Below are 22,406 nucleotides of genomic sequence, written 5' to 3'. Positions count from 1 at the left end.
AATTGCATTTCATATCAACATTTTTTAATGATAACATAACCACCAATGTATAAATCCAGAATCACAAGCAATGTAAATAACAAATACATTGACATAGATATGTGAGAAATGAGAATAACTTTTTACGCCCTAACATCAGGGGCAATTTTGCTGGGTGGAGGGCCGAAAGTCTGATTAAGAAAGTTTATGCATAAATTACTGTACTTAAGGAACATAATAGTTACTCACCCTCGTTTTAATACCACCAGCAGAAGGTAATCTGGATGAGCCAGAAGTAAGCCAGTTATCGACTTCAGCTGCTGCTCCACGGCCCTCACTACAGATTATACTTAGTCATGGGAACAACTTTGTCAGAGAGAAGGGGGACATACTTGATGCCCCAAACAATTAATGATTGACCACGACGACAGTCGCCAGCGGCAAAAATACCTTCCACATTGGTTGAGTATTTCTGTGGAAGAGGTCAGGTTTGGGTAAAGGTATTTGGAAATAAACGCTTACCTTGGGGGGCGTCTGCACATTGGAACGAGCATCTTGCTTAATACCCAGCGCCTGAAGCACCTCATTCTGTGGGCCCAAGAATCCGAGGGCAAGGAAAACTAGTTGGGCAGGGAAAAATTTCTCGGATCCAGGAACTTCTTCCATCTTCCAGCGGCCTCCACTATCCTTGGTCCATTCAACACGAACTAATTGACGTAAGAATGCTAACTTTATTCAGATACCGAAGCACTGACCAGTATTTAGCCCCTTCAATTTGCCTTCATCGTCCAATACGAAGTCCTTGGTGGAGATGCAGTATTCTCTGGGATCTGAAGAAAAATCAACGCTTGAAACCTGGAAATTTTTTGTGGGAATGCCTGACCGTTGCCAAAATGAGCCGCGACTTCTGTGTGACCGTAGTCTGTTCGGAAGATCCTGATACAAAATTTAGTGTCATGTCTTTCGTATTGTAGAAGATACTTACCTAGGCCACTGTGGCCAAGGATTGTCACGGCCACGCGCAACAGGTGGACGGGGCAACAACTCAAAGTTGACCACAGATTTGGCACCGTGGCGCATGGAAGTACCAATGCAATCGTTACCGGTATCACCTCCTCCAATGACAATGACATCCTTTCCTTTTGCGCTGATGTAGCCACCATCCTGGAGTTCAGAATCCAACAAAGACTTGGTATTCAACTGAATGATCTGTTAGAACACTAGGCATCAATTCAAAAAAAAAAAAGTTGCAAACCTGTAGGAAATCCATAGCAAAGTGAATACCATCGGCCCCTCTGTTAGGGATTTTCAAATCTCTGGGCCAAGTAGCCCCTGTGCATATCACAACAGCGTCGTTTTCTGCTTGAAGTTGCTTAGGATCAATGTCGACACCGACATTGGCATTGGGCACGAACGTCTACAGTGATCAAGTCAGCTTACTGTAACACACATATAAATAATTACTTACAACTCCTTCAGCAGCCATAAGATCAAGTCGACGCTGTACTACGGATTTATCCAACTTCATACTGATTTTTCAATTAACAACGGCCAGACTGAAGAGAATAGGATTTACTAACTTGGGGATCCCATACATCAATAGTCCTCCCATACGATCATTGCGGTCATACACCGTCACAAAATGGCCTGCTTTGTTGAGTTGATCAGCACAAGCCAAACCTGCGGGGCCAGATCCTATGATCGCAACTCGTTTTCCGGTGCGGAAACTTGGGGGATTGGGGGACATCCAACCCATCTCAAATCCCTGGAAAATTTTAGCGAAAAAATGGAAGCAGTCAAACTTATTTTCATACCTTGTCGATAATGGCACACTCAATACTCTTGATTCCGACGGGTTGTTCGTTAATACCAAGCACACAAGCGCCTTCGCAAGGGGCTGGACAAACACGACCAGTAAACTCAGGGAAATTGTTGGTCATCAAAAGGCGGTTGAGAGCGTCTTGCCATTGTCCCTTGAAAACAAGGTCATTCCATTTGGGAATGATATTGGAAACTGGGCACCCGGAATCGGATTGGCAGAAGGGAACACCACAGTCCATGCAACGAGCAGACTGATATTTCAATTCACTTTCAGTGAGACGAGTAGAGATTTCCTTCCAGTCTTTGACACGCTTGCGAGGAGGACGGTAGGCTTCACCTAGGCGTTTGTACTTCATAAATCCACGGGTCTTGTCTAGCTTAGTTAGGCGTTGTTTGGTCGTCGAATCGTCGACAAGGGAATCTTCAACATCAACCAACGAGGGTTCATGACGTGGCTTAGCGGGAGGAGTGACTGTACCAACGGTTTTCGGCAGAAGAACATCTTGCAACCCATCTGAAGCGAGGTCAACTTGGCTAGCAGTCCGTGAAGGAATGAGGTCAATGACGCTCTGGCGCGCTTTCTCCTCTTTCTCTCTGGCACTCTGCTCCTCCAAAACACGTTTATAGTCAAGGGGCATAACACGGACGAATAAAGGAAGCAAGTGGTGGAAATCGTGTAGCACGCGATCGGCGACTTCAGATCCAGTGTAATGGCGATGATCTTCAATCAAGCTCCGAAGTGCAGCAATTTCTCGAGGGTCATTGACTTTACCGAGCTCGACCATCTCCATATTGACCTTGGAGGCGAAAGTGTGGGCGGTATCGAGAACATAAGCAATTCCTCCGCTCATGCCAGCAGCAAAGTTACGACCTGTTACACCAAGCACAACGACCCGTCCACCAGTCATATACTCACAGCCGTGATCCCCAGTGCCCTCTACAACAGCGTTAGCCCCAGAATTTCGGACAGCAAAACGTTCGGCAGCAATTCCACGAATGAAAGCCTCGCCGGAGGTAGCACCATACAGGCACACGTTACCAACGATAATGTTTTCCTCGGCTTTAAATGTCGATTCTTTGGGTGGGTAAACAATAAGTCTTCCGCCAGACAACCCTTTCCCGACATAATCGTTTGCATCTCCTTCCAGCTCAATAGTTATCCCAGGAGCAAGGAACGCACCCAAAGATTGGCCAGCAGACCCTTTCATTTGAATGTGAATGGTATCTTTAGGGAGGCCTTCTTCCCCATACAGTTTGGACACTCGGTAAGAGAGCGAAGTGCCCAGAGCGCGGTCGGTGTTTACGACGTCACACTCGATATGTACCGGAAGACCCTTCGTCAAGGCAGGCTCGGACTCGTCAATGAATTTGTTGTCAAGTCGTATGTACAGTTTATGGTCCTGTTGGCGGATGCGGTACGTTGCTGCTCCTGGGCGCATTTGCCAAGCTGGCTTCAAGATGGCAGAGAGATCAAGGTGCGCTGTTTTAGGTGTGCGAAGTTTCTCGTTGACTTTGAGCATGTCTGCACGTCCTACCATCTCATTGATAGTGCGGAAACCAAGTTTTGCCATGTAGCCACGAAGTTCCTCTGCAAGATAGTAGAAGAAGTTGATAACCTGCTCTGGTTGACCGGCAAATTTGGCTCGAAGTTGAGGATCTTGAGTAGCGATACCAACGGGACATGTGTTCACTATGAAAACCAATCAGTGAGTATACTAAATATTTTGTTAAGTCAATCAGGTCAACGTACAATGGCATTTCCTCATCATGATACAACCCATCGCAATCAACGGTGTTGTTGCAAAGCCCCACTCTTCGGCACCCAATAAGCAAGCAATAGCGATATCTCGCCCAGTTCGAATTTGACCATCAGTCTGCACAGTTACGCGACCACGCAAGTCATTCAAAACGAGAGTTTGATGGGTTTCAGCAAGACCAAGTTCCCATGGAAGGCCAGCATATTTAATTCCTGTCCAACGCGATGCACCAGTTCCTCCGTCATGTCCAGATATAAGAATATGGTCCGCCTTTGCTTTGGCGACACCACTGGCAACAATGCCTACTCCAACTTCAGATACAAGTTTGACGGAAATGCGACCACGGGGATTGGAACACTTCAAATCATAAATGAGTTGTTTGAGATCTTCGATAGAATAGATATCGTGATGAGGAGGTGGAGAGATAAGACCGACACCAGCAGTTGAATGCCGTGTTCTGGCAATGGATGCGGAGACTTTGTGACCAGGCAATTCACCACCTTCTCCAGGCTTAGCACCTTGGGCCATCTTAATTTGCAACTCGTCAGCATCAGCGAGATAGTTAGAAGTGACTCCAAAGCGTCCGGAAGCAATCTGCTTAATAGCAGACCTCATCGTATCACCGTTAGGCAGAATCTGTGACCTCTCCGCATCTTCTCCTCCTTCACCTGTATTAGACTTGCCTCCTAGGCGATTCATAGCGACAGCAAGAGCAGAGTGGGCTTCCATGGAAATGGAACCATATGACATGGCTCCAGTCACAAAACGGCGAACAATTTCGTTCCAAGGTTCCACTTGTTCGATAGGGATAGGTGTTGCGTTCTCATAACGGAAGTCTAGTAAGCCGCGAAGGTGGATGCTCTGTGCTTGGGTGTTGGCATTGTTAGCATAGGCATCATAAGCACTCTGGTTCTTCTCTCTAACAGCATCTTGTAAATTGGCAATGCCCGCTGGATCGTTAATGTGCGCCTCGCCGCCATCTCGCCAATGATATTCACCGGATTCAGGCATACCTGGGGGAAGAATCGTATCACGGCTGGGCCATCCGCGTTCATGAAGCTCAAATGCATCCATAGCAAGGAGATCAAAAGTCGCTCCCTGTACACGACTTGCAGTACCAATGAAGCAGGGCTCCACAACCTCACTATGGAGACCCAGAATTTCAAAAATTTGGGCACCTTTATAGGATTGGAGAGTAGAGATTCCCATCTTCGACATAACTTTGAGGATACCATTATCCACGGAATGACGGTAGTTCTGCGTTAGATCGTCAACGGTCTTGCCATTCTTCACACTAAAACCAGATTAGATAATGGAAGTAGAAAAAATCCAAGATATATCACTTACAGTCCCTCCCGTGCAACCTTATGTATGGTTTCTAGCACTAGCCAAGGGCAGACTGCATCAGCACCATAGCCAACCAACACACAAAGGTGGTGAACCTCGCGGGCCTCTCCAGTTTCCACCATCAAGGCGGCTTTGGCACGCTTTTTCTGGGTAGTGAGATGATGATGCACGCCACCACAAGCAATCAGTGCCGACAAGGGGACGCGGTTGGGACCAGTCGCACGGTCGCTTAGGATGATGACTTTGATACCATCGTCAATGGCCTGTGATGCCTCACTGCACACCCGTTCTAGGGCACGTCTGTAGCCGGGAAGGCCTTCGGTTTTGGGGAATGTGATATCGATGGTACGAGAAGGCCAGGTAGTGTACGCAGCCTTGAGATGCTTCATGGCGTTCATCTCTTCGATGGATAAAAGGGGAGAGGGAAGAAGAATTCGATGACACTGTTCCGGTTTTACTTCCAACAAATTTCCTTCGGGGCCAACGTAAGCGGCGAGCGACATGACGATGCTCTCTCTGATAGGATCGATTGGAGGATTGGTGACCTGAGCGAAGAGTTGTCGGAAGTAATCATAGATAATGCGAGGTTGGGTGGCCATGGCGGCGAGAGGGGCATCGTTCCCCATAGAACCGAGTGCTTCCTTGCCATCAATGACCATAGGAAGCATGAGCAAGTTAAGCTGTTCAACAGTGAAGCCGAAAGCAAGTAGTTTAGGATCAGTACTGAGAGTAGAGTCGTCAAGTGTGGGAAGAAGGGAAACTTGACTGCGTTTGACGCGTTTGATGATATTTGGCACTTCAAGAACATGAGTCTCTACCCAAGATGCAAAATTCTGTTTAGATGCAGTATTGCGCTTGAGTTCCTTGTCGTCAACGATCCTGCCCTCCAGCGTATCAACGAGGAGCATGCGACCTGGCTTTAATCGTCCCTTCTGCACAACTTTCTCTGGGGCGATGTAAACTGCGCCTACTTCAGACGCACAGACAATAATGTCTTCATTGGTGACAATAAAACGGCAGGGTCGGAGGCCATTACGGTCCAAATTAGCACCGCAAAATCGACCATCGCTGAAGGTGAAGAGAGCGGGACCATCCCATGGTTCCTGGACGCACGCCGCCCAATTATAGAATGCCTTTTTGCGAGGGTCCATGTCTTCGTTCCCTTGCCAGGCCTCCGGAATCATCATCATAACAGCTTCTGGCAACGTCACGGCACCGTTAACGACAAGTAGTTCGAGGACGTTGTCGAAAGCCGCTGAATCAGATCCACCATGTTCAATGATCGGATAGAGTAAATCCAATTGGTCACCAAAGTGCTGGGAAGATAGTACGCCTTCTCGAGCACGCATCCAGTTCTTATTTCCTCGAACGGTATTGATTTCACCTGAAACAACAATGAGTAAACTGAAATAGGTCAGAAACACGATTGCATACTTACCGTTGTGCGCTGCCCATCTCATCGGCTGAGCACGATCCCAGCTTGGGAAAGTGTTGGTAGAAAAGCGCGAGTGCACCAATGTAAAATGTGATTTGTACAGGACATGGTTCAGGTCATGGTAATAGTTGTACACCTGCGCCGGAGATAACTGTCCTTTGTAAACAATGTTCTTGGACGAAAGCGAGCAAACATAGAAGCCCTTGGCAAGAGTACTTTGATTTATAAGTTAGCCAATCTCCACAAAAGAATACAGAGCCAGAGGTACTGACATGCTGTGGGTAGCGTGCTTTCGCAGAACATAAAGTTGTCTTTCAAAATGGGTTGCATCAAATGTGCCGTGTTGGCTCGTGTTTGCATCCCCATAATGCGCACGAAGAACTACAAACGGCTGGAGAATGGTTGGCTCCTTGCTGCTGGCCGCTGGTCCAAGAATGGTCCCATCGGTGGGAACTTCTCTCCAACCCAAAACACGCAAACCTAGCTCGGTGGCGATATTGGTGAAGACAGTTTGATAACTTTGGAGCTGAACAGGATCATTGGGTTTGAAGAAAACATTTCCAACAGCATATTCTCCTGGATCTGGAAGAACACACCCAAGGTCTCTTTCAGCCTCTCGCTTGAAGAAGCCATGAGGAATGGCAGTCATAACACCGGCCCCATCTCCGTCTCGACTGTCAGCTCCTGTGGCTCCTCGATGGGTCATGGCGCAAAGTAACTGACGAGCATCAGAAACTATTTTGTGGCTAGGTTCACCCTTAATGTGACAAATGAAGCCCACACCACAAGAATCCTTCTCATTCTCGTTGCTATACAGACCTTGGTCGGCAGGCAAAGAAGATGCGAAAGATGTTTCGTCACGCTTTACTGCATTGAAGCTCTTGATATTTTCTTCAGTCGCATGAGTGGAGACAAGAGGAAGAGATTCGGGCGACGGTTGATAACCCGGACTGGCCATGGACTACACAACAGAGTAACGTTAAAATCGACCAGAACAAGGGAGATAGAATGTACTCTGGCAGTAGTGGGTGAAGAGCGGAGAACAAGGAATCAAGAAAAGAAAATGGAAAACGGAAGTGAGGGGTGGCGATTAATGTCAATTGAATTCCACAAGATCGTCGAGTCCGCATGATCGTTTCCGGCACAGTGGACCGGTCGATAGGCCGAAAGACGCCGAAGCCTTTGTCAATTGTAAACTTTCATTGGCTCCTCGATTCTAGGCGACAATCAAACGCTCGTCTCCCCGCTGGCTGATCCGTCACCCCAGATAAGGGGCCGCAATGTAAATAGGAGCCCAGCGATCAGGGCTACTGTTCGTCCAATGAACGAGTATTCATTCCAGTATTCATATCTAATCTATAACGCCCAAATCTCAACGACAAAGACTATAAGTATCTCAGTATGCCGCAAGGTCGTTTTGAGGATCGCGTCATAGAGACAGTATCTGTACCTTTTTGCAATTCGGTGTGGAAATCTAGGCGAGCCTCCTTGGTCGAGCCAAGTCATAACTAATAGATAAGTGAACTCCAAGAATAACATATCTTAAGATAACGAATACGTGGCAAGCCCTATACATTTGGTTGTATGAAGAGAAAATCGCGTACAGAACGAAAGTAAGAAAAGATTCGTACATGCCTAGCTGGCACCATCATGCAGAGCACAGCAGACAGCGGCTGGAAGAGATATTTTATTCGACATGGAGGGTGATGTTCAAATATTAAAATAGAACCAACCTTTATGATGGCCATTATATTGGCGCACGGTTTCCCCTGAGGCCATTTCCCAAAGGCGCGCAGTGTGATCCGAAGACGCTGGAATCAATGTTAATGTACTAGTAAGGTCTCGGCATCAGGGAGATCTTTACCTGTAACAAGGTATGCTGAATCCGCGCTAAAGGCACAATCCCAAACCCAACGTTGATGTCCTGCTAATACTTTTTCGAACTTAAGTTCGTAATTTGGACTGATAGACCAAATTTTGACCGTAGTATCTGCAGAACATGTTGCAAGAAAACTGGATGTGCAGGCCAACATATCAGTAAGATAGGTAAAGATTACTCGAGAGAGAATTTGTTGACCCACCGTGCATCAGGACTTAAAAGACACCGAGTGATATATTTGCTGTGAGCTTGAAATCGTGTTACAGCTTGAAAGCGAGGCAGCCCTGTGTTCTCGTCGTTCAGTTTCCATACAAAGCATTGTCCCTTCGGTGGAGCGCGTAAATCATGGTGGTAGAAAACAATGTGTGACAACTTACCTTGTTATTGCCAGCAACTACGCATGACCCATCCAATGCAAGGGTTATAGATCGTACAGGAACGTCGACTGCTGGTGTCTGGGTAGACTTGAGTCTTATTCTGGTTACAGATGATGAAATAATTCGACATACAAGGTCATGAGAACATATGGTGTCTGTCAAGTCCCATTGCTTGACACTTCCTGCTTGATCACAGGATATCAGTTCTCCTTGATTGGGGTGAATGCAGACATCATTCACTACCACAGAGTCAATTACGAAACGAGCAACATATAAAGCAATAGAGACCTGGGGATTTATTATAATAAGTCCTGTGCACATTGTTGGCTGGATTTCTTCGAGATAGTCGGTTTGGAGGGGAAATCTTCCAATAGTGTATCTGTAGCTTACCTAAGGTCCCAAATTTTTATCGTTGAATCCTCACTACCAGATACCAACCATTTCCCCTCGCTGTTGAATGCTATCGATGTTACATTGTTGGTGTGGCCTTCGAACGTTGCCAGCTATGACGTAGATTTACACCGTAAATAACTTATGCTAGAGTCGAAGAGGATTATTGCACGTACTGGATCAGGGGAAGAGCTTGCTATATCATATATGTTTATTTTCTTATGAATAGCAGCTGCTAAAAAACGTTTGCTAAAAGAATGTTTAAGGTTCAATTTCACTGATTTGCCTGAAAATGGATTTACTCGTGAGAGATAGCTAAGCGATTAACTTGCTGTGGAAATCGTTTCAGACAAAAAGAGGATAACGTGGATGTGAATGAACCTCACTCCTGACTCTCCGGTACGGGGAATAGTTCGGGAACATATACCACTCCATGCTTCCCAGAAACGAATCTCATGGTCGTAGGAACCAGTAACGAGAATCACGGACATGTCGTGACGAGCTGCGGAGGGTTTTGAAGGCATAATAAGATACTACGCCTGTTGTAGCATTCAAAATGATCAGTGGCGAGGGTAGCAGCGGCGGCCTCTTGCTCACCTAAGTACAACTTAAAAGAGATTTCCAAGTTATCGAGCTGCTAGGTAGTTATCACCAGATGTGACTCTAATTAACTATTACTGTCGCGCACTACAGTGTTAACCAGTCAATCAGAAGGATGAATCGATGTGAATGTCGATGGTAATTCAACAAAGAGAACAATGTAAGCTCAAGACTCAAGACTACCTTGATGATAGATGAGCAACCTAGTCCTACATGTATCACGTGTTGCTAATTTGTTGTGATTGTGACCAATTGTGACTTATTTCACTTATCTGTAAGGTATTCGTAGGCTCGTGACTTCACTATTACATGTACACACAGATGAGATAACCGCGACTACCGTAGTCTACAAAGCCATTCTCAACTTGTTCGCGGATAGTGGATGCCTCTTTCCTTGAATGTGAAGAAACTGATAAGGTTGGCATATAACTTGCAACAATAACACTGGAGAAGGGACCTATGTTGGGCCGCCGGTGGCACCTCTACTCCGCCGATCATGAAAGGCACCTGCTTTGCTTTCAGACTCAGAATGTGCGTGTCGGATGGTATGTTGTACCAACCACTACATATAGAATCAACCTGCGGTTCGGTAGACCTATACAATGGATTGCTCTCATGTTCTGCTTCTCTCCCCGAGGATCACACTTTGGAAATCGGGATCGGTTAACCTTGTTACCTTCACCTTATTAATGGGTCGTTACAGATTCTTCCTTCAAGTTGACGCAAGTAGCGTGGCTAGCACGCCTTTCCCCAAGGCATCAGTATTTTGATATACCTGCGAAGTGATGTCTAATGCCGAACACCGTCTACCTGCGTCAAGATTACGTAGAAGAGTTTTCATATGTGCCTTGCTCTCCAGATCTCTTCTGTCACAACCGCTGTGAGAGTTCCCTCCATTAATTTGCTCTTCTTGATCACTGATCTTCTTACAGCGAGGATCGATGTCATTAATCCAGGGTTTCCAACCCAGCAGTTTCTCTCTCGATATATTCTCCGACAAATCCAAATCCAAGCGATGTGAAACGACAAAATCGCAGGAGATTGTGGATCTCCCGTGTCATATCTTCTTCATACCAAGGTGCTTGTTCACGCAGCTCAAGTCCATTTACTGACTTCTGCAACGGGTTGCAAGTCCACGGAAAATTAACACCCTGTCCTGGCGGCAAGACAAGTTTACGCTGTGAAATATTTAGTCCTCGTCTTCGTATAAATACGCTGAAGTCATTGACATCTTCTCTAGCTCAACCAAACCAGAAAACAACTGCTATTTCGGCTATGATGGACAATAACTTTCCAGTATGTCTGACTTACTTCAATGTTTATTCATTCTTACTCTCATATTCAGGAGGGGACCAGAGTATTTTTCTGGACCTCAAAAGGAGAAGTGGTCTATGCTAGAGTGCAGTCGTCTAGCCATCTTCCAGATGTAGGTCTTCGCGCTTTTACTGCTGACATTTAATGATTTTCATGACTTCATTTAAAGGGGACACAGATGCTTGTTCTGAGGCTGGAAGGACGCGATCAAACGACGACGCTGCCGTACGTTTTTGCTTCGATTGCTCACATAACAAGCTAATCTGTCAATCTAGTGCTCTCGGAGTAACGAAAGTATAATAGATATCTCGTTTATAGTAGAACCATCGGTCGCGTGCCAGTGGATTTTAGTTGGTAGTAATCCATTTCTTCAAATAATACATTCCCTTCCACTTATACCTTTGCTTTCGAGCAGTCATCATTTGTACTATGATTATTGTGAAAACGAAGCCTTGGTGCAGTAGTTGAAGTACGGTGCGGTGCGCATGTACAATAGCTTTATGACTATTTTTATATAAAAATCCTGGTAAGATCGGCGTCGATAGCTAGGAACCTCCTTTATCTGTGCCCCATAAACCTCGTGTTGGACCCCTTTGATTATTTCAGTCTTTACGGGACGTCATGCAAAATCGCTGAGTTTACTTAGTTCGAGCATCGTGGGTTTCGGATGTTATAAGCCTGCAGACTATGATAAATTATTAGTATAACTCTGCAACCAATCGAGAAGCATTTTATGCTTCGTTCCAATAGGCTCCCTACTTCATCAAAAATCAATGAGCATGAAGAAGTTGAGAACGTAAAGCATATCATGTTATCCGGGCTATCGCCAAAGCGTTGAAGGATCTCTCCCTGATTTGTTCCACAAATTAAATAGTACAAAATAATGCAAACATTGGACCTCGTTCACCAAGGTGGAAAAATGTGATTCAGAAATTATAAGTCATCGATCCTGGTATCGTCATGGGAATCAGAGAACATGGTGGAACTGAATATGACATCAGACTCGGACTTACTCGTATCACGATGCTCAATCGCTGTCCGAAATGTTTATGTCCCTGCACAGCTTTGGATATGCTATGCAGATAGTTATACCTGATATCGTCTCTATAAAGACATCAATGGCGAGAGTCAAGACCAAATCATCTTTAAAGGACCGACCGTTGGAGATAAACACTTCCCGATGGAAGATTCAACCAAAATTCGCGACCATCTTGAGATTTTTCTCTCATATGCAGTATACGTTCATCGCCAAGGCTGACACCTAGAATCCAACGCCCACTTGCACTGATATTATCTACATGGGGGAGGATTTCGCCATACGATGCCAAATGCAAAATGTGTGTTTGGACATCCAGTGTAGGACAAAGGGAATATAACCTATCCAGAACAGGCCTGAGGTCGTGAAATTTATCAATAGGCCACGATGACAAATGCATTTCTCTGTAATGATGAATAACGCCGTCAAAGTGACCCTTACAAAATAATTTGATTAAATTTTAATCCAGAGAAGACAAGACATGAATCTGACCTCTTGAAATTCATACATGCCATCCGGTGCGAATAAAATGGCTGCAGGATCTAAATCCGTCTGATCATCGTTCGACCTAGACTTCCAATAGTTTTTTCGCTTAATACGGGATTGGCGCGTCTCCGTACTATCCAACTTGGACAAGGCTGCTGAGAGCAATATTTTTTGCTCTCTGTTGGTGAAGAAGTTTGGCCAATACGAAAAACCATCTGGTAATTGAAGGCCATGAGAATGAAAACAGCGGCATACATATCTTTGAGACTTTTGGACAATTCCCATGCGAGGTCTTCCTATTAACCGATGGAAAGCTGCCATGAGAGGAACGTGTAGGGGCAAGATTTGTTAGGATTTGTTTTGGAAAATAATTGACTACTTGTTGTAAGAGGATGGCAAGAAGATGGCCCAGTGAATGGTGTGAACAAGATTTATCTCAAGAACCACAGGAACCTGCTATGCCAAATAGGGTCCACGTTTTAGTACTCTGTTCTGTGTCATCGAGCTCCGAAATAACGACGAACCGCCGGCTTTGAGGCTGACACGTTGTAAATCGGAATTGCCAGTGATTTTATTGGCAGAATATTATGACATTAATAGTCAAGCGGAACTAGTGTATAGTAGGCGACTGTTATGTCTAAAATTTCGGCGGTGATCAGACGTCTAACAGACGATACAGGAGCTGGTAGATAATAGAAGTATCGGAGAGTTTTTAAATTTCACCCTCAATCAAATCACCTACCCACTCGTTTTGTTCTGGCTATTGGTCGGCTGTAGCCGGTGGCCTCCAGTCTAAGTCAATCATGTGACTACACAATGTGAATGGCAAATGCACAATCCTACCGTCATTCCATTGTTGCGCAAACTGCATATAATAGTCATTCGGCACTCATATCACTCCTTCTCAGTGGTCTTTCTTTGCAACATGGCAGCATCTCGTAGATAAGTGGAGTGTCAACATGAGAGAAAGCAATATGACTACTGTTAAGAACGGGGACAACCAGAATAATGAAGGCATGTAAGTTCAGATAGATTATAGAATAAATCTGATGTTTCCTATCAGGGAGTGCACAAGCAGCTATAGCACGTACTTTGTCCAGAAGCGTTGCTTTGTATTTTGCACGTCCAGTTCGACTCTTTAGACCTGCAAAAGGTATTTCCCACCCTCTGAGAAAGATGTTATTACTTCTCATGGACATCATATCAGTGAATGGGTGGCAGACTCTAAAAAATCTGGCAGCGCAGCAAGGATCTGCGCTCTCGCACCAATATCTTGTGTCTTTGGTCAAAAACCAAGGGGTAGCTATTACAAATTCTTCCAGGTTCCTTTCCAGGTATCTGACGCAAGGATAGATATTAGTTATACCCAAACATTTTGTACCTCCTATGATTATCAACGCAATACTCGGTACCATATTGTGGACATCATATGGGGAAGCCAGTAAAGGCTTGGAGCCTCATCTAAAAAATCATTCTATTTTGAATACAGCGCTTTCCGGTGCAATAGCAGGAGCCTGCCAGGCCGTTGCTGCTGCCCCTGCCGATAATGTCAGACTTTTACTAGAACACGGATTTGGTGGGCATACATGGTCTTGCGCTTGGAAAGAAGTATTTAAGAATGCTTCTACTACTCAAAGTCGGCCTGCTCGACTACAGGATGTACGCCAACTACGTGGCTGGTTACAAGATGTCGGGCAGATGGCAGGACGAGGATGGAATGGTTGGGGTTGGGGTGTAGCTAAGGACACTCTAGGTAAGCAATTATTTTGTTCTGACGACCTGTGAACTTATCAAAACGTTAGGGTTTTCTGCCTTTTTCCTGATATTCGAGTTATCCAGGCGCGCGGGCTCAACAGCCAAGGACGTTTATGTTAATCTTTTCAGTAATGCTACCAACCAAGAATACAATGGTGTCATTAAGAAACAAATACCAGCTGTGATTAACGGGGTGGTCCTTGTGTCCGGAGGCGTAAGCGTGGAACATGTGTGGATCTATAAGTGCTAATGAATAAGCAGGTCATTGCAGGACTGACCTATGAATTTATTGGTCGACCTTTTGATGTCGCGAGACGCGCCATTTACCTTGAAAGGCTTGAAAAATCGCATCGAATGGACAGCTCTTACGCCATCTTGAAACGGAAAATCATCAAAGATAGCGCAAGTTCCTTCTTCAAGGCCAGCGGTTTGCCCGCAGATTTGACTGCAACTAGCACGAGAACAAAGCAATTTCTTCGTACTATTGGGCGAGTTGGTCCCTGGGGTGTGGGCTTTTTGGTTTGGGAGGCCTATAGCTCTGGACTTAATTGATTCCAATGACAATTGCGAATCTCTTGGACATCTCTCTACTTGATCGTATAATATACAGGTTTCAAATGTAGCTCCCTGATATATACCATAATATAAATAATGTTGGAAATAACTGTTGTCCTATGATAGTCTACGATAGTCGGTAGATCCTTCTAGAATTTTCAATTAACCATCTTTGGGTTTCGAAATAGGATCGAGTTTATTAAAGTTGACGCGTCGGTTTCTGGCCCAATATACCACTTCACCTCATCATCGATACTACCCATTGAAAATGGCTCGTTGCACGCGTAAAGGTTGCGGTGTAGAATTCAAGGAAGGGGAAGCGAGCACTTGCAATTATCATCCAGGCACGCCTGTAAGTTCAGATGATGTACCAATGTCTTTCAAATCTTATATCGATTCAACGCCACTAGGTATTTCACGAAGGACTGAAATCCTGGTCCTGTTGCCAGGATATCAACAAGCCAGTGTTAGATTTCGATGAATTCATGACAATCCCGGTCAGTCACATCAAAATCTCCAAGGTTGTCGTCTCAACTTCATCGTGTTCCAGCCATGTACCGAAATACAAGGACACACATCAAAAGTTGAAGCCCCCATCTCCCCTGCGCCAGTCCCAAGGTCTACGGTGAACGTATCATCAGAAACCACATCGGATGGAAAGGAAATTTACCAGGTTGGAGGTGTCCACAAGGATTCTTTGACCAGTTCTGCTTCGGCGAAACAAGAGGTGACTGCAGCTATGCCCGCACCCCCACCTGTACCTGTTCTGGAAGTGGATGACTTGAATCAAGCAGTTCCTGTTGGTACACCTTGCAAACGGAAAGGCTGCCATACAATTTTTGTAAGTGATGAACAAAACAGACAGGGAGATGGAGAGGGAACCATATGTCGTTACCATCCACTACCAGTGAGCATCGATAGACCGGCCTGATATTCACAGTTCTGACACTATCTCAGCCTTACTTCAGGGAAGGCAGCAAGGTATACCATCTTTCAAAAGGTGGATTGCTATATGCTAATGCTTTGCATTTTTTGTAAGGGATATCTGTGCTGTAAACGCAGAGTTTTGGAATTCGACGAATTCTTGAAAATTGAAGGATGCCAGACTGGTCGTCATTGCTTTATACCTGTAGTAACGGAACCTAAGGCGAGTATACATTCATACCATACTGTAATATACTCCTCGCTGATCTTATACAATGTGTAATTCTGCAGACCGAGGAGCAAGTTACTTGCCGGATCGACCATTATCAGACACCCTCCCAAGTACACGTATCTATCTTTGCGAAGCAGGTTGACAAGGAACGAAGTACAGTAACATTTGAAGATAATAAGGTAATGGGCGCATTCATCCTGGTGGAATTGCTTTTAACCAATATGATTTATTCAGGCCATGCTGGACTTATTTCTTCCGAACAACAGACGCTTCACGCGCACACTGGACCTTTTCGGCGGCATCGATCCAAGATCATGCACTTCGAAAGTTCTTGGTACAAAAGTCTGCTTAATTCGTGTATAAATTTCTACTCGAATGTTCTGTGCTGACCAACTCCCTCTAGGTTGAATTGACCCTTCAGAAAATCGATGCACGCAGCTGGACTGTTCTGGAAAAGACAGACCGAGATCTTGGTCCAATTAGCTTGACATTCGGTGTAGGGGGTAGGACAGGGACTGTCGGTGGGAAAGAGATCATTCTAGACGAGTCTAATAAATTGCGTACATGATTAGTATATGTCTTCCAGGAGGTGTTTACAATATTTTTTATAGAATCCCAGGTTTTTCAATCTTCTCGTACATCTGAATCATGTCTCCTTCCCGTAGGTCAGAGAAATCTTTGAGACTCAGCCCACACTCCATGCCTTTGCGAGCCTCTGTGATTTCTTTCTTAAGGTGACGCATAGTATCCAACGATCCTACGAACATGGTAGTCATCAGTAAAACGAATAAAAAGTAAAACGCAAATTTACCTTCATAAACGATTTCTCCATCTCGTACAACTCGCGCGTACTTCTGCTTTTCCACATTTCCGTTTGTGACACGGCATCCAGCAACTTTTGCCATTTGCTTGGACTTGAGTTGAATTTCGAATATCTGAAGGACTGTTGCCTCTCCGACGACTTTAGTTTCTATGATCTTGGGCAACATTGAAATGACGCGCTCTCGGATATCTTCCACAAGCCTGTAGATAATATTGGAAGTGAATATTTGAACCCCATTTTGCGCTGCCAAGTTCTGAACTATGCGAGGAGCAGACACAGAGAATCCGACAATAATTGCTGCGGTAATTGGCTAGATTTAGACTCCCGTTTGAATAGCATATAAAGACTGACCATTTGCAACTTTAGCCATCATAACGTCGGACTCCGTGATGTCACCGACACCTGTCGACATCACCTTTGAGATTGCGATGCTGTTCCCAATGCTATCCAAAGCTCCTTCGAGAGCTTCACTACTGCCACTGACATCAGCCTTGATAATGAGTTTCAGCTCCTTAGGACCAGTTTCGGGTTCAGTAAGTGCATTATCGCGAGCAAGGTGACGACTCTCTGCCTCAGCTGCAGCTGCAGCTGCACGTGCATCACGATCAAGCTTCCGAGATGAATTGATAGCTTCAACATCCTCATGCAAAGCCTCCTTCTCGGCCATTGTAACACGGTTAGCGAGGGCTTTCTTGATGTCAGCTTCGGAGCCCTCCAGAATCTCGTCACCGGCTTTCGGTAATGTCTTCCACCCGCTGACGGTGACGGCCATTCCAGGTATTGCAACCTTCACTGACTTGCCATTCGAGTCCATCATAAGACGAACTTTCCCCTGAGAAAGCCCGCTAATTACACGAGCTCCAACTTTCAAGCAGCCCCTCTGAACTAGGACAGTTGCAACAGGTCTGCAAGGATGTCAGTAGGATAAACTTCAAGCACATGAACGTTTGCGCACCCTATTCCTTTGTTAAAGTTTGATTCAAGAATGTGACCAAAGACGGGACCATCTTGTTCTGCCCTAAGATCCTGCATCTCCGCTACTGCTGAAAGAGTTTCGACCAATTCAGGCAAACCATGGCCAGTTAAGCCAGATACCTCGACGGATGGGATGTCTCCACCGAACTCTTCCAACTGAATTCCCTCTACCATGAGAGCTCGTTTAACCGATTCCTAAATAGCATAAGCATGTCGTTATCACTAAAAAACCATAGTCCTACCACATCCGCCCCTGGTTTATCAACTTTATTGATGGCCACCACTAAGCTGACGTGACTACCTTCTCTCTTCAACAGATTAATAACTTCCCTTGTCTGAGGCATAATCCCGTCATCCGCAGCAACAACCAATACAACTATGTCCGTGACATCTGCACCTCGAGCACGCATGGCAGAAAATGCCGCGTGTCCTGGAGTATCCAAAAACGTAATGGTCTGAGACCCAGTCACAGAATTAGCATTTTGGGACACAGGTACAGAAAAGGCTCCAATGTGCTGAGTTATACCCCCAGCTTCACCTTTGGCAACAGATGCTGAGCGCAAAGTATCTAAAAGGGTGGTTTTGCCGTGATCGACGTGCCCCATGATTGTCACGATTGGTGGGCGTGGGGGCAACGAAGAAGGGTTAGGATGAGGAGGGCTGAAAACAAGTCAGACTAAAAGTCATACACCAACAGAAATCGAACTCACGGTGCATGTATGTCAAAGGCAGCTTCGTCGTCTACAATGGGGTTATAACCGAGCTCGTCCGCCAACAACATTGCGTAGTCGGATGTAAGAACTTAAGCATGACATGAGGACGTGCTTATATATCAAAAAAATATTCTACTGACTATAATCATAGGTCGCTTCTTGTGTCATTCCAACTTGTCGCATTTTCGATAGCAAGAAATCTGGAATGATAGAATAAAAAAGTAAAACACCTTACAATAGGATGCATCATACCTAATTTAACCTTCAATACCTTCGAAAGAGTTGCGACTGTTAGAGTCGTAGGGATATATACATTTTTTCGACGCGCATTTCTTGATCGTGGCTTTGATTTTTGGATTAAAAGCTTAGACGGTATTCGTGAAGTCTCCTGACGAGGATTTGTGCTAACAACCAACTTCGGGGTTGAAACTTTTGGCTGCATGGTTTGATTGGTCTGCCTTCCTAGCTCTGAATGTTTTGGATCGACGTTAGACTGATGAAGAACACTGCCTCGCCCGTCAGGCGGAGAAACGCGCGAGGTACTGGCGGATGGGTGGCCTAGATTTCTAACGGACAAGGATTTATCTGTAATGTTCGCTGATGTTTGTTCCTGCTTTTGAGAAATAGGCGACGTGGAAGCGGATAATCGTGCCCAGTTCCTCTTAGGCAAAGGCGTACTGGAGGCAGTTATTTGGGGGCCAACGTGCTGCGAAGATTCTGGGTAGGATGGCGGCGTCGAGTTTCTTGAACGTACGGAACTATTTGTAGTTGTGGGCTGAGAGGGACTCTGTCTGAAAGAAGTGGTTGATGTTGGCGGGGATGACCGAGCCCAATTTCTAGCAGGTAAAGGCGTATCTTGGGTAGGGTGAGACGGTGCATGGGAAGACGAATGTGTCCGGGCTCTGGCAGGCAAGGAAGATTCTCCGTTTTTCACTTGATGGAGTTGCTGGGATGAGGAAGATGACGGGACATATGGCCGCGTCCAATTTCTGGCTGGCAAAGGCAGTGTTTCAGGCCTTTTTTCAAGAACGATTTGCGGAGATGGCGTTTGAATGCCTGACGCCCGTGTGCTATCATTACTTGATGCTGTTGGGTTCGTATTGCTCGCCTGAACGGATGCTTGATGCGGCGGTGGTTCTCGAGTCCAGCTTCTGGCTGAAGGTATCCCTAGTTATTTGAAAAGATTAGACGATATATTTATTTAGGTAACAAGGAGTAACCTGAAGAGGATGAGTTAATCTCTGGTTTGACCTATAACAAGTTACTATAGATTGGTCTTTTGAAATTACTGAAAAGGATACATACTTTTAATTGAGAAGCAGTGCCAAAATGACAGCAGTGCTTATTACAGACATTTATGATAGTCCTTGAATGTCGATGCATTGTTTATTGGTGCGCTGTCTTACAGATGAAGTCAGTGACCGAGTGTAAGTGTAACAATTGTGTAATGACATACCTCCGCGAAGCTCTTCCTTCAGAGTCAGTTCGAAAAAGTATACCAAACCCACAGAAAGCTACAGGACCCCAATTTTTAATAGACAGCGGAATATTAGCACATAGATGATCGTCTGAGTGTGTCGAATGAAAGACAGAAAGACTGTCAGTCTCAACTCTGAGTCCGCAAGTCCGCAAGTCGGATTAATTTTCTGAGGGAAAGCACACTATCACGTGACAGTGTGAGCAACGGCCCGCCCTCATGCAACTTTTCCGAATCAGCTTACTTCAAACCATCACAACGCCCTGCGGGAGAGAACACCCCCGACTTTAAGTGAACATAAATAGCTACAGGAGTGCGCACATAATAACTTGCTCCTCTAAAATCAGCTGGTATGCTGCCTATCAAAAGTCTACTCAAAGTACCACTCCAGCACTCTCTTGCCTGTCTTTCAATATCACGCTCGTATGCAATCTCTCGATTTGCGCCGAAAAGAATACCAGGAGTAGGAAGAACACGGCAAATACGTGCGTATATCCCGTCCATAATCATTTTCATTCCATATAAATACACTTGCTTGAAGTGCGACCAACTGGGCAGCAAAGTAAAAATAAACAAGTCAACGATACAGAGATGTCGGAGCCCAATAATTTCACCAACTATACAATAGACCGGTCTTCTCCATCGCACAAGGATGGTTTGTCAAAATTATTACTTCAAAGTAATACACTTGTAATAGAAAGGCAATTTGGTGACCCTCACAACATTTTTCAGGAAATTAACTTACTGGACAACTTGACAGGCAGCTTGAAATGTTAAACGTTTTCATTGGATTCGAACAATCCAATAAATACACAATAAGTTGGACTTTTCTTTATTAATCTTTAGAGATTAACAGGATCCAAATGCTATGCCATAGGCAATGAACAAGGCGAACCTGTAGGGTACATCGCCGAGGAACCAAAAGGGTTTTGGGGCACACTGTCGCGTCAGGTTTTTGCAACGCATCGTCCATTCAAAGCAGTGATTATGGATCAACAGGGGTTACCAATATTGTGGGGATGTTCTATATCTTGAAAATGTGTGTCAAACTCTCGGCTCATATCAACACCGATAATAGATTCGGAGGCCATTCGCTTGGATTAATTCACGGATGTTTGTTCAACGCTTGAAAGACGAAAACCAATTCATGGACACTGCAGTGCCTTCGCTTGAGACGTTTGGCGAAGTTCAACAGGTTTGGCATCCCTGGAGACGTCAGTATGATCTTTTCCTGCGGTGAGGACTGCAACTATTGCCCATCCTCCCAAGAAAGAATCTGATATATAGCAGTGAAAATTTACCACATGCTTCAATAGTACCCACGAATAATCAAGGCGGTCCCGACGAACTAAATTATTATCAAATTGGGAAAGTAGATTCCGGTTTCCTGTCGTGGCAATTCCACATTCTCAATCACAAGGGGCACATAATATCGACTGTCGATCGTGCTTTTAGAGGGTTTGGGCGTGAAGTGAGCAACCGACTTAATCACTTGCGTTTTTATCTCTGATCTTGATCAGATTTTTACTGACACAGGTGATCCAGCATTTCGATGACGTGTGAAAATAGCGTTTAATTCGACCCTACAGGGAGGTACTCGATAAATTTCAAACCTTCTGCACTTAGTCTCGAAACACAACTTCCCGGAGTCAGTGCCCTTGAGCTCAAAAATCCATTCCCGAGCACCGCGCATGAACTTGATATTGATACTAGGGCCGTGAGTACATGTTCTATTGCTCTGTGACCCTGTCTTATCCCTTTAAGCTTCTTCTATCTCTTGCGGGTAAGAATTCTATACTTTCTAAGCTTCGTCTACTATATATAATCGTACCCTACAGTGAACATCGACTTCGACTACTTTTCCCGCCATTCGGGAGGGTGAGTATCATTGTCCTTACTTTTCTTTCGTTACATAATCTGATGGGACCGTGAAGGAGTGGTTTATTTTATACGACAAGTTGGGATTAAATTTTATTTTCAGAGATAACTGAGGTCTGGTTCAAAACCTCGTCGACAGTTTCAGTTATTATCATTCATTCAATATTAGCCGCTTACACCCGACCAGCATAAGCTTGAGGGTCGCCACCCGGAGTCAAATCTGAAGATTAACCATGCTCGGCCGTCTAGAAATATTGCCATCCATCAGCACCCCAATCTTGGCCTATGTTTAAACGAGTGTTCATTCATCGACCCACGTGGGCTTCGCGTGTATTGAGCCATTTTGCTTTGTATATACGCCTTCTTTCATCTAAGTAGAATCACATTAGTGTAATGTGCTTCGACGTGCTTCGATGCTGGTGAAAGTCAGAAATGATCCCGGCTGAGCCAATTTGGAGGAGCCATCACGAAAAGCGCCACGTTCACCTCGCAAGGAGATCTGCAAATGCAGTGGTTTGACGGGCCCTACCCAAACCCTGCCCCTTCAACACTACGATCAACTTTTGGGGGCTTCAAGTAATACAATTTTTGATTTAGTGTACAAGCCTAGTAAAGGTCAAGTTATTCAAAACTCATAAGTTTTCGACCTCCAT

General features: G+C 45.1%; 7 protein-coding genes across 7 annotated transcripts; 4 read left to right on the top strand and 3 right to left on the bottom strand.

Annotated features, from left to right (window-relative positions):
* Positions 1–122: 122 nt before the first annotated feature.
* On the bottom strand, positions 123–7,297 carry JR316_0003626 (glutamate synthase [NADH]; the record flags this gene model as incomplete). Its single annotated transcript, XM_047889397.1, has 15 exons — positions 123–170; positions 229–316; positions 372–451; positions 502–686; positions 735–809; positions 863–915; positions 965–1,179; positions 1,235–1,396; positions 1,448–1,508; positions 1,560–1,744; positions 1,794–3,490; positions 3,551–4,851; positions 4,905–6,288; positions 6,343–6,554; positions 6,612–7,297. The coding sequence occupies 15 exons, from the start codon at positions 7,295–7,297 to the stop codon at positions 123–125; spliced, it is 6,432 nt and encodes a 2,143-aa protein (XP_047751771.1).
* A 677-nt stretch (positions 7,298–7,974) lies between these two features.
* Positions 7,975–9,509, bottom strand: JR316_0003625 (RNase P and RNase MRP subunit; the record flags this gene model as incomplete). Its single annotated transcript, XM_047889396.1, has 11 exons — positions 7,975–8,012; positions 8,073–8,150; positions 8,204–8,352; positions 8,421–8,542; positions 8,596–8,673; positions 8,728–8,834; positions 8,884–8,930; positions 8,986–9,098; positions 9,162–9,234; positions 9,288–9,316; positions 9,372–9,509. The coding sequence occupies 11 exons, from the start codon at positions 9,507–9,509 to the stop codon at positions 7,975–7,977; spliced, it is 972 nt and encodes a 323-aa protein (XP_047751770.1).
* Positions 9,510–13,807: 4,298 nt separating this feature from the next.
* Positions 13,808–14,728, top strand: JR316_0003624 (uncharacterized protein; the record flags this gene model as incomplete). The annotated part of the gene is made up of 3 exons (XM_047889395.1): positions 13,808–14,174; positions 14,224–14,390; positions 14,438–14,728. 3 exons carry the CDS (start codon positions 13,808–13,810, stop codon positions 14,726–14,728), a joined length of 825 nt encoding a protein of 274 aa, XP_047751769.1.
* A 271-nt stretch (positions 14,729–14,999) lies between these two features.
* Positions 15,000–16,455, top strand: JR316_0003623 (Cysteine and histidine-rich domain-containing protein; the record flags this gene model as incomplete). The annotated part of the gene is made up of 8 exons (XM_047889394.1): positions 15,000–15,083; positions 15,142–15,228; positions 15,282–15,638; positions 15,689–15,712; positions 15,771–15,902; positions 15,947–16,066; positions 16,122–16,229; positions 16,291–16,455. The coding sequence occupies 8 exons, from the start codon at positions 15,000–15,002 to the stop codon at positions 16,453–16,455; spliced, it is 1,077 nt and encodes a 358-aa protein (XP_047751768.1).
* Positions 16,456–16,492: 37 nt separating this feature from the next.
* On the bottom strand, positions 16,493–18,840 carry JR316_0003622 (Translation initiation factor IF-2, mitochondrial; the record flags this gene model as incomplete). The annotated part of the gene is made up of 8 exons (XM_047889393.1): positions 16,493–16,644; positions 16,699–17,007; positions 17,062–17,615; positions 17,666–17,880; positions 17,928–18,345; positions 18,396–18,486; positions 18,539–18,598; positions 18,651–18,840. The coding sequence occupies 8 exons, from the start codon at positions 18,838–18,840 to the stop codon at positions 16,493–16,495; spliced, it is 1,989 nt and encodes a 662-aa protein (XP_047751767.1).
* Positions 18,841–20,227: 1,387 nt separating this feature from the next.
* Positions 20,228–20,615, top strand: JR316_0003621 (uncharacterized protein; the record flags this gene model as incomplete). The annotated part of the gene is made up of 3 exons (XM_047889392.1): positions 20,228–20,360; positions 20,417–20,554; positions 20,608–20,615. The coding sequence occupies 3 exons, from the start codon at positions 20,228–20,230 to the stop codon at positions 20,613–20,615; spliced, it is 279 nt and encodes a 92-aa protein (XP_047751766.1).
* A 407-nt stretch (positions 20,616–21,022) lies between these two features.
* JR316_0003620 (uncharacterized protein) lies at positions 21,023–21,866 on the top strand (the record flags this gene model as incomplete). Its single annotated transcript, XM_047889391.1, has 5 exons — positions 21,023–21,089; positions 21,252–21,341; positions 21,465–21,615; positions 21,714–21,753; positions 21,810–21,866. The coding sequence occupies 5 exons, from the start codon at positions 21,023–21,025 to the stop codon at positions 21,864–21,866; spliced, it is 405 nt and encodes a 134-aa protein (XP_047751765.1).
* Positions 21,867–22,406: the final 540 nt, after the last annotated feature.

The sequence above is a fragment of the Psilocybe cubensis genome, chromosome 3 (assembly GCF_017499595.1).
Source record: "Psilocybe cubensis strain MGC-MH-2018 chromosome 3, whole genome shotgun sequence".
Lineage (NCBI taxonomy): Eukaryota > Fungi > Basidiomycota > Agaricomycetes > Agaricales > Agrocybaceae > Psilocybe > Psilocybe cubensis.
Note: the sequence above shows the minus strand (reverse complement) of the source record. Positions and strands in the feature narration are given on the sequence as shown.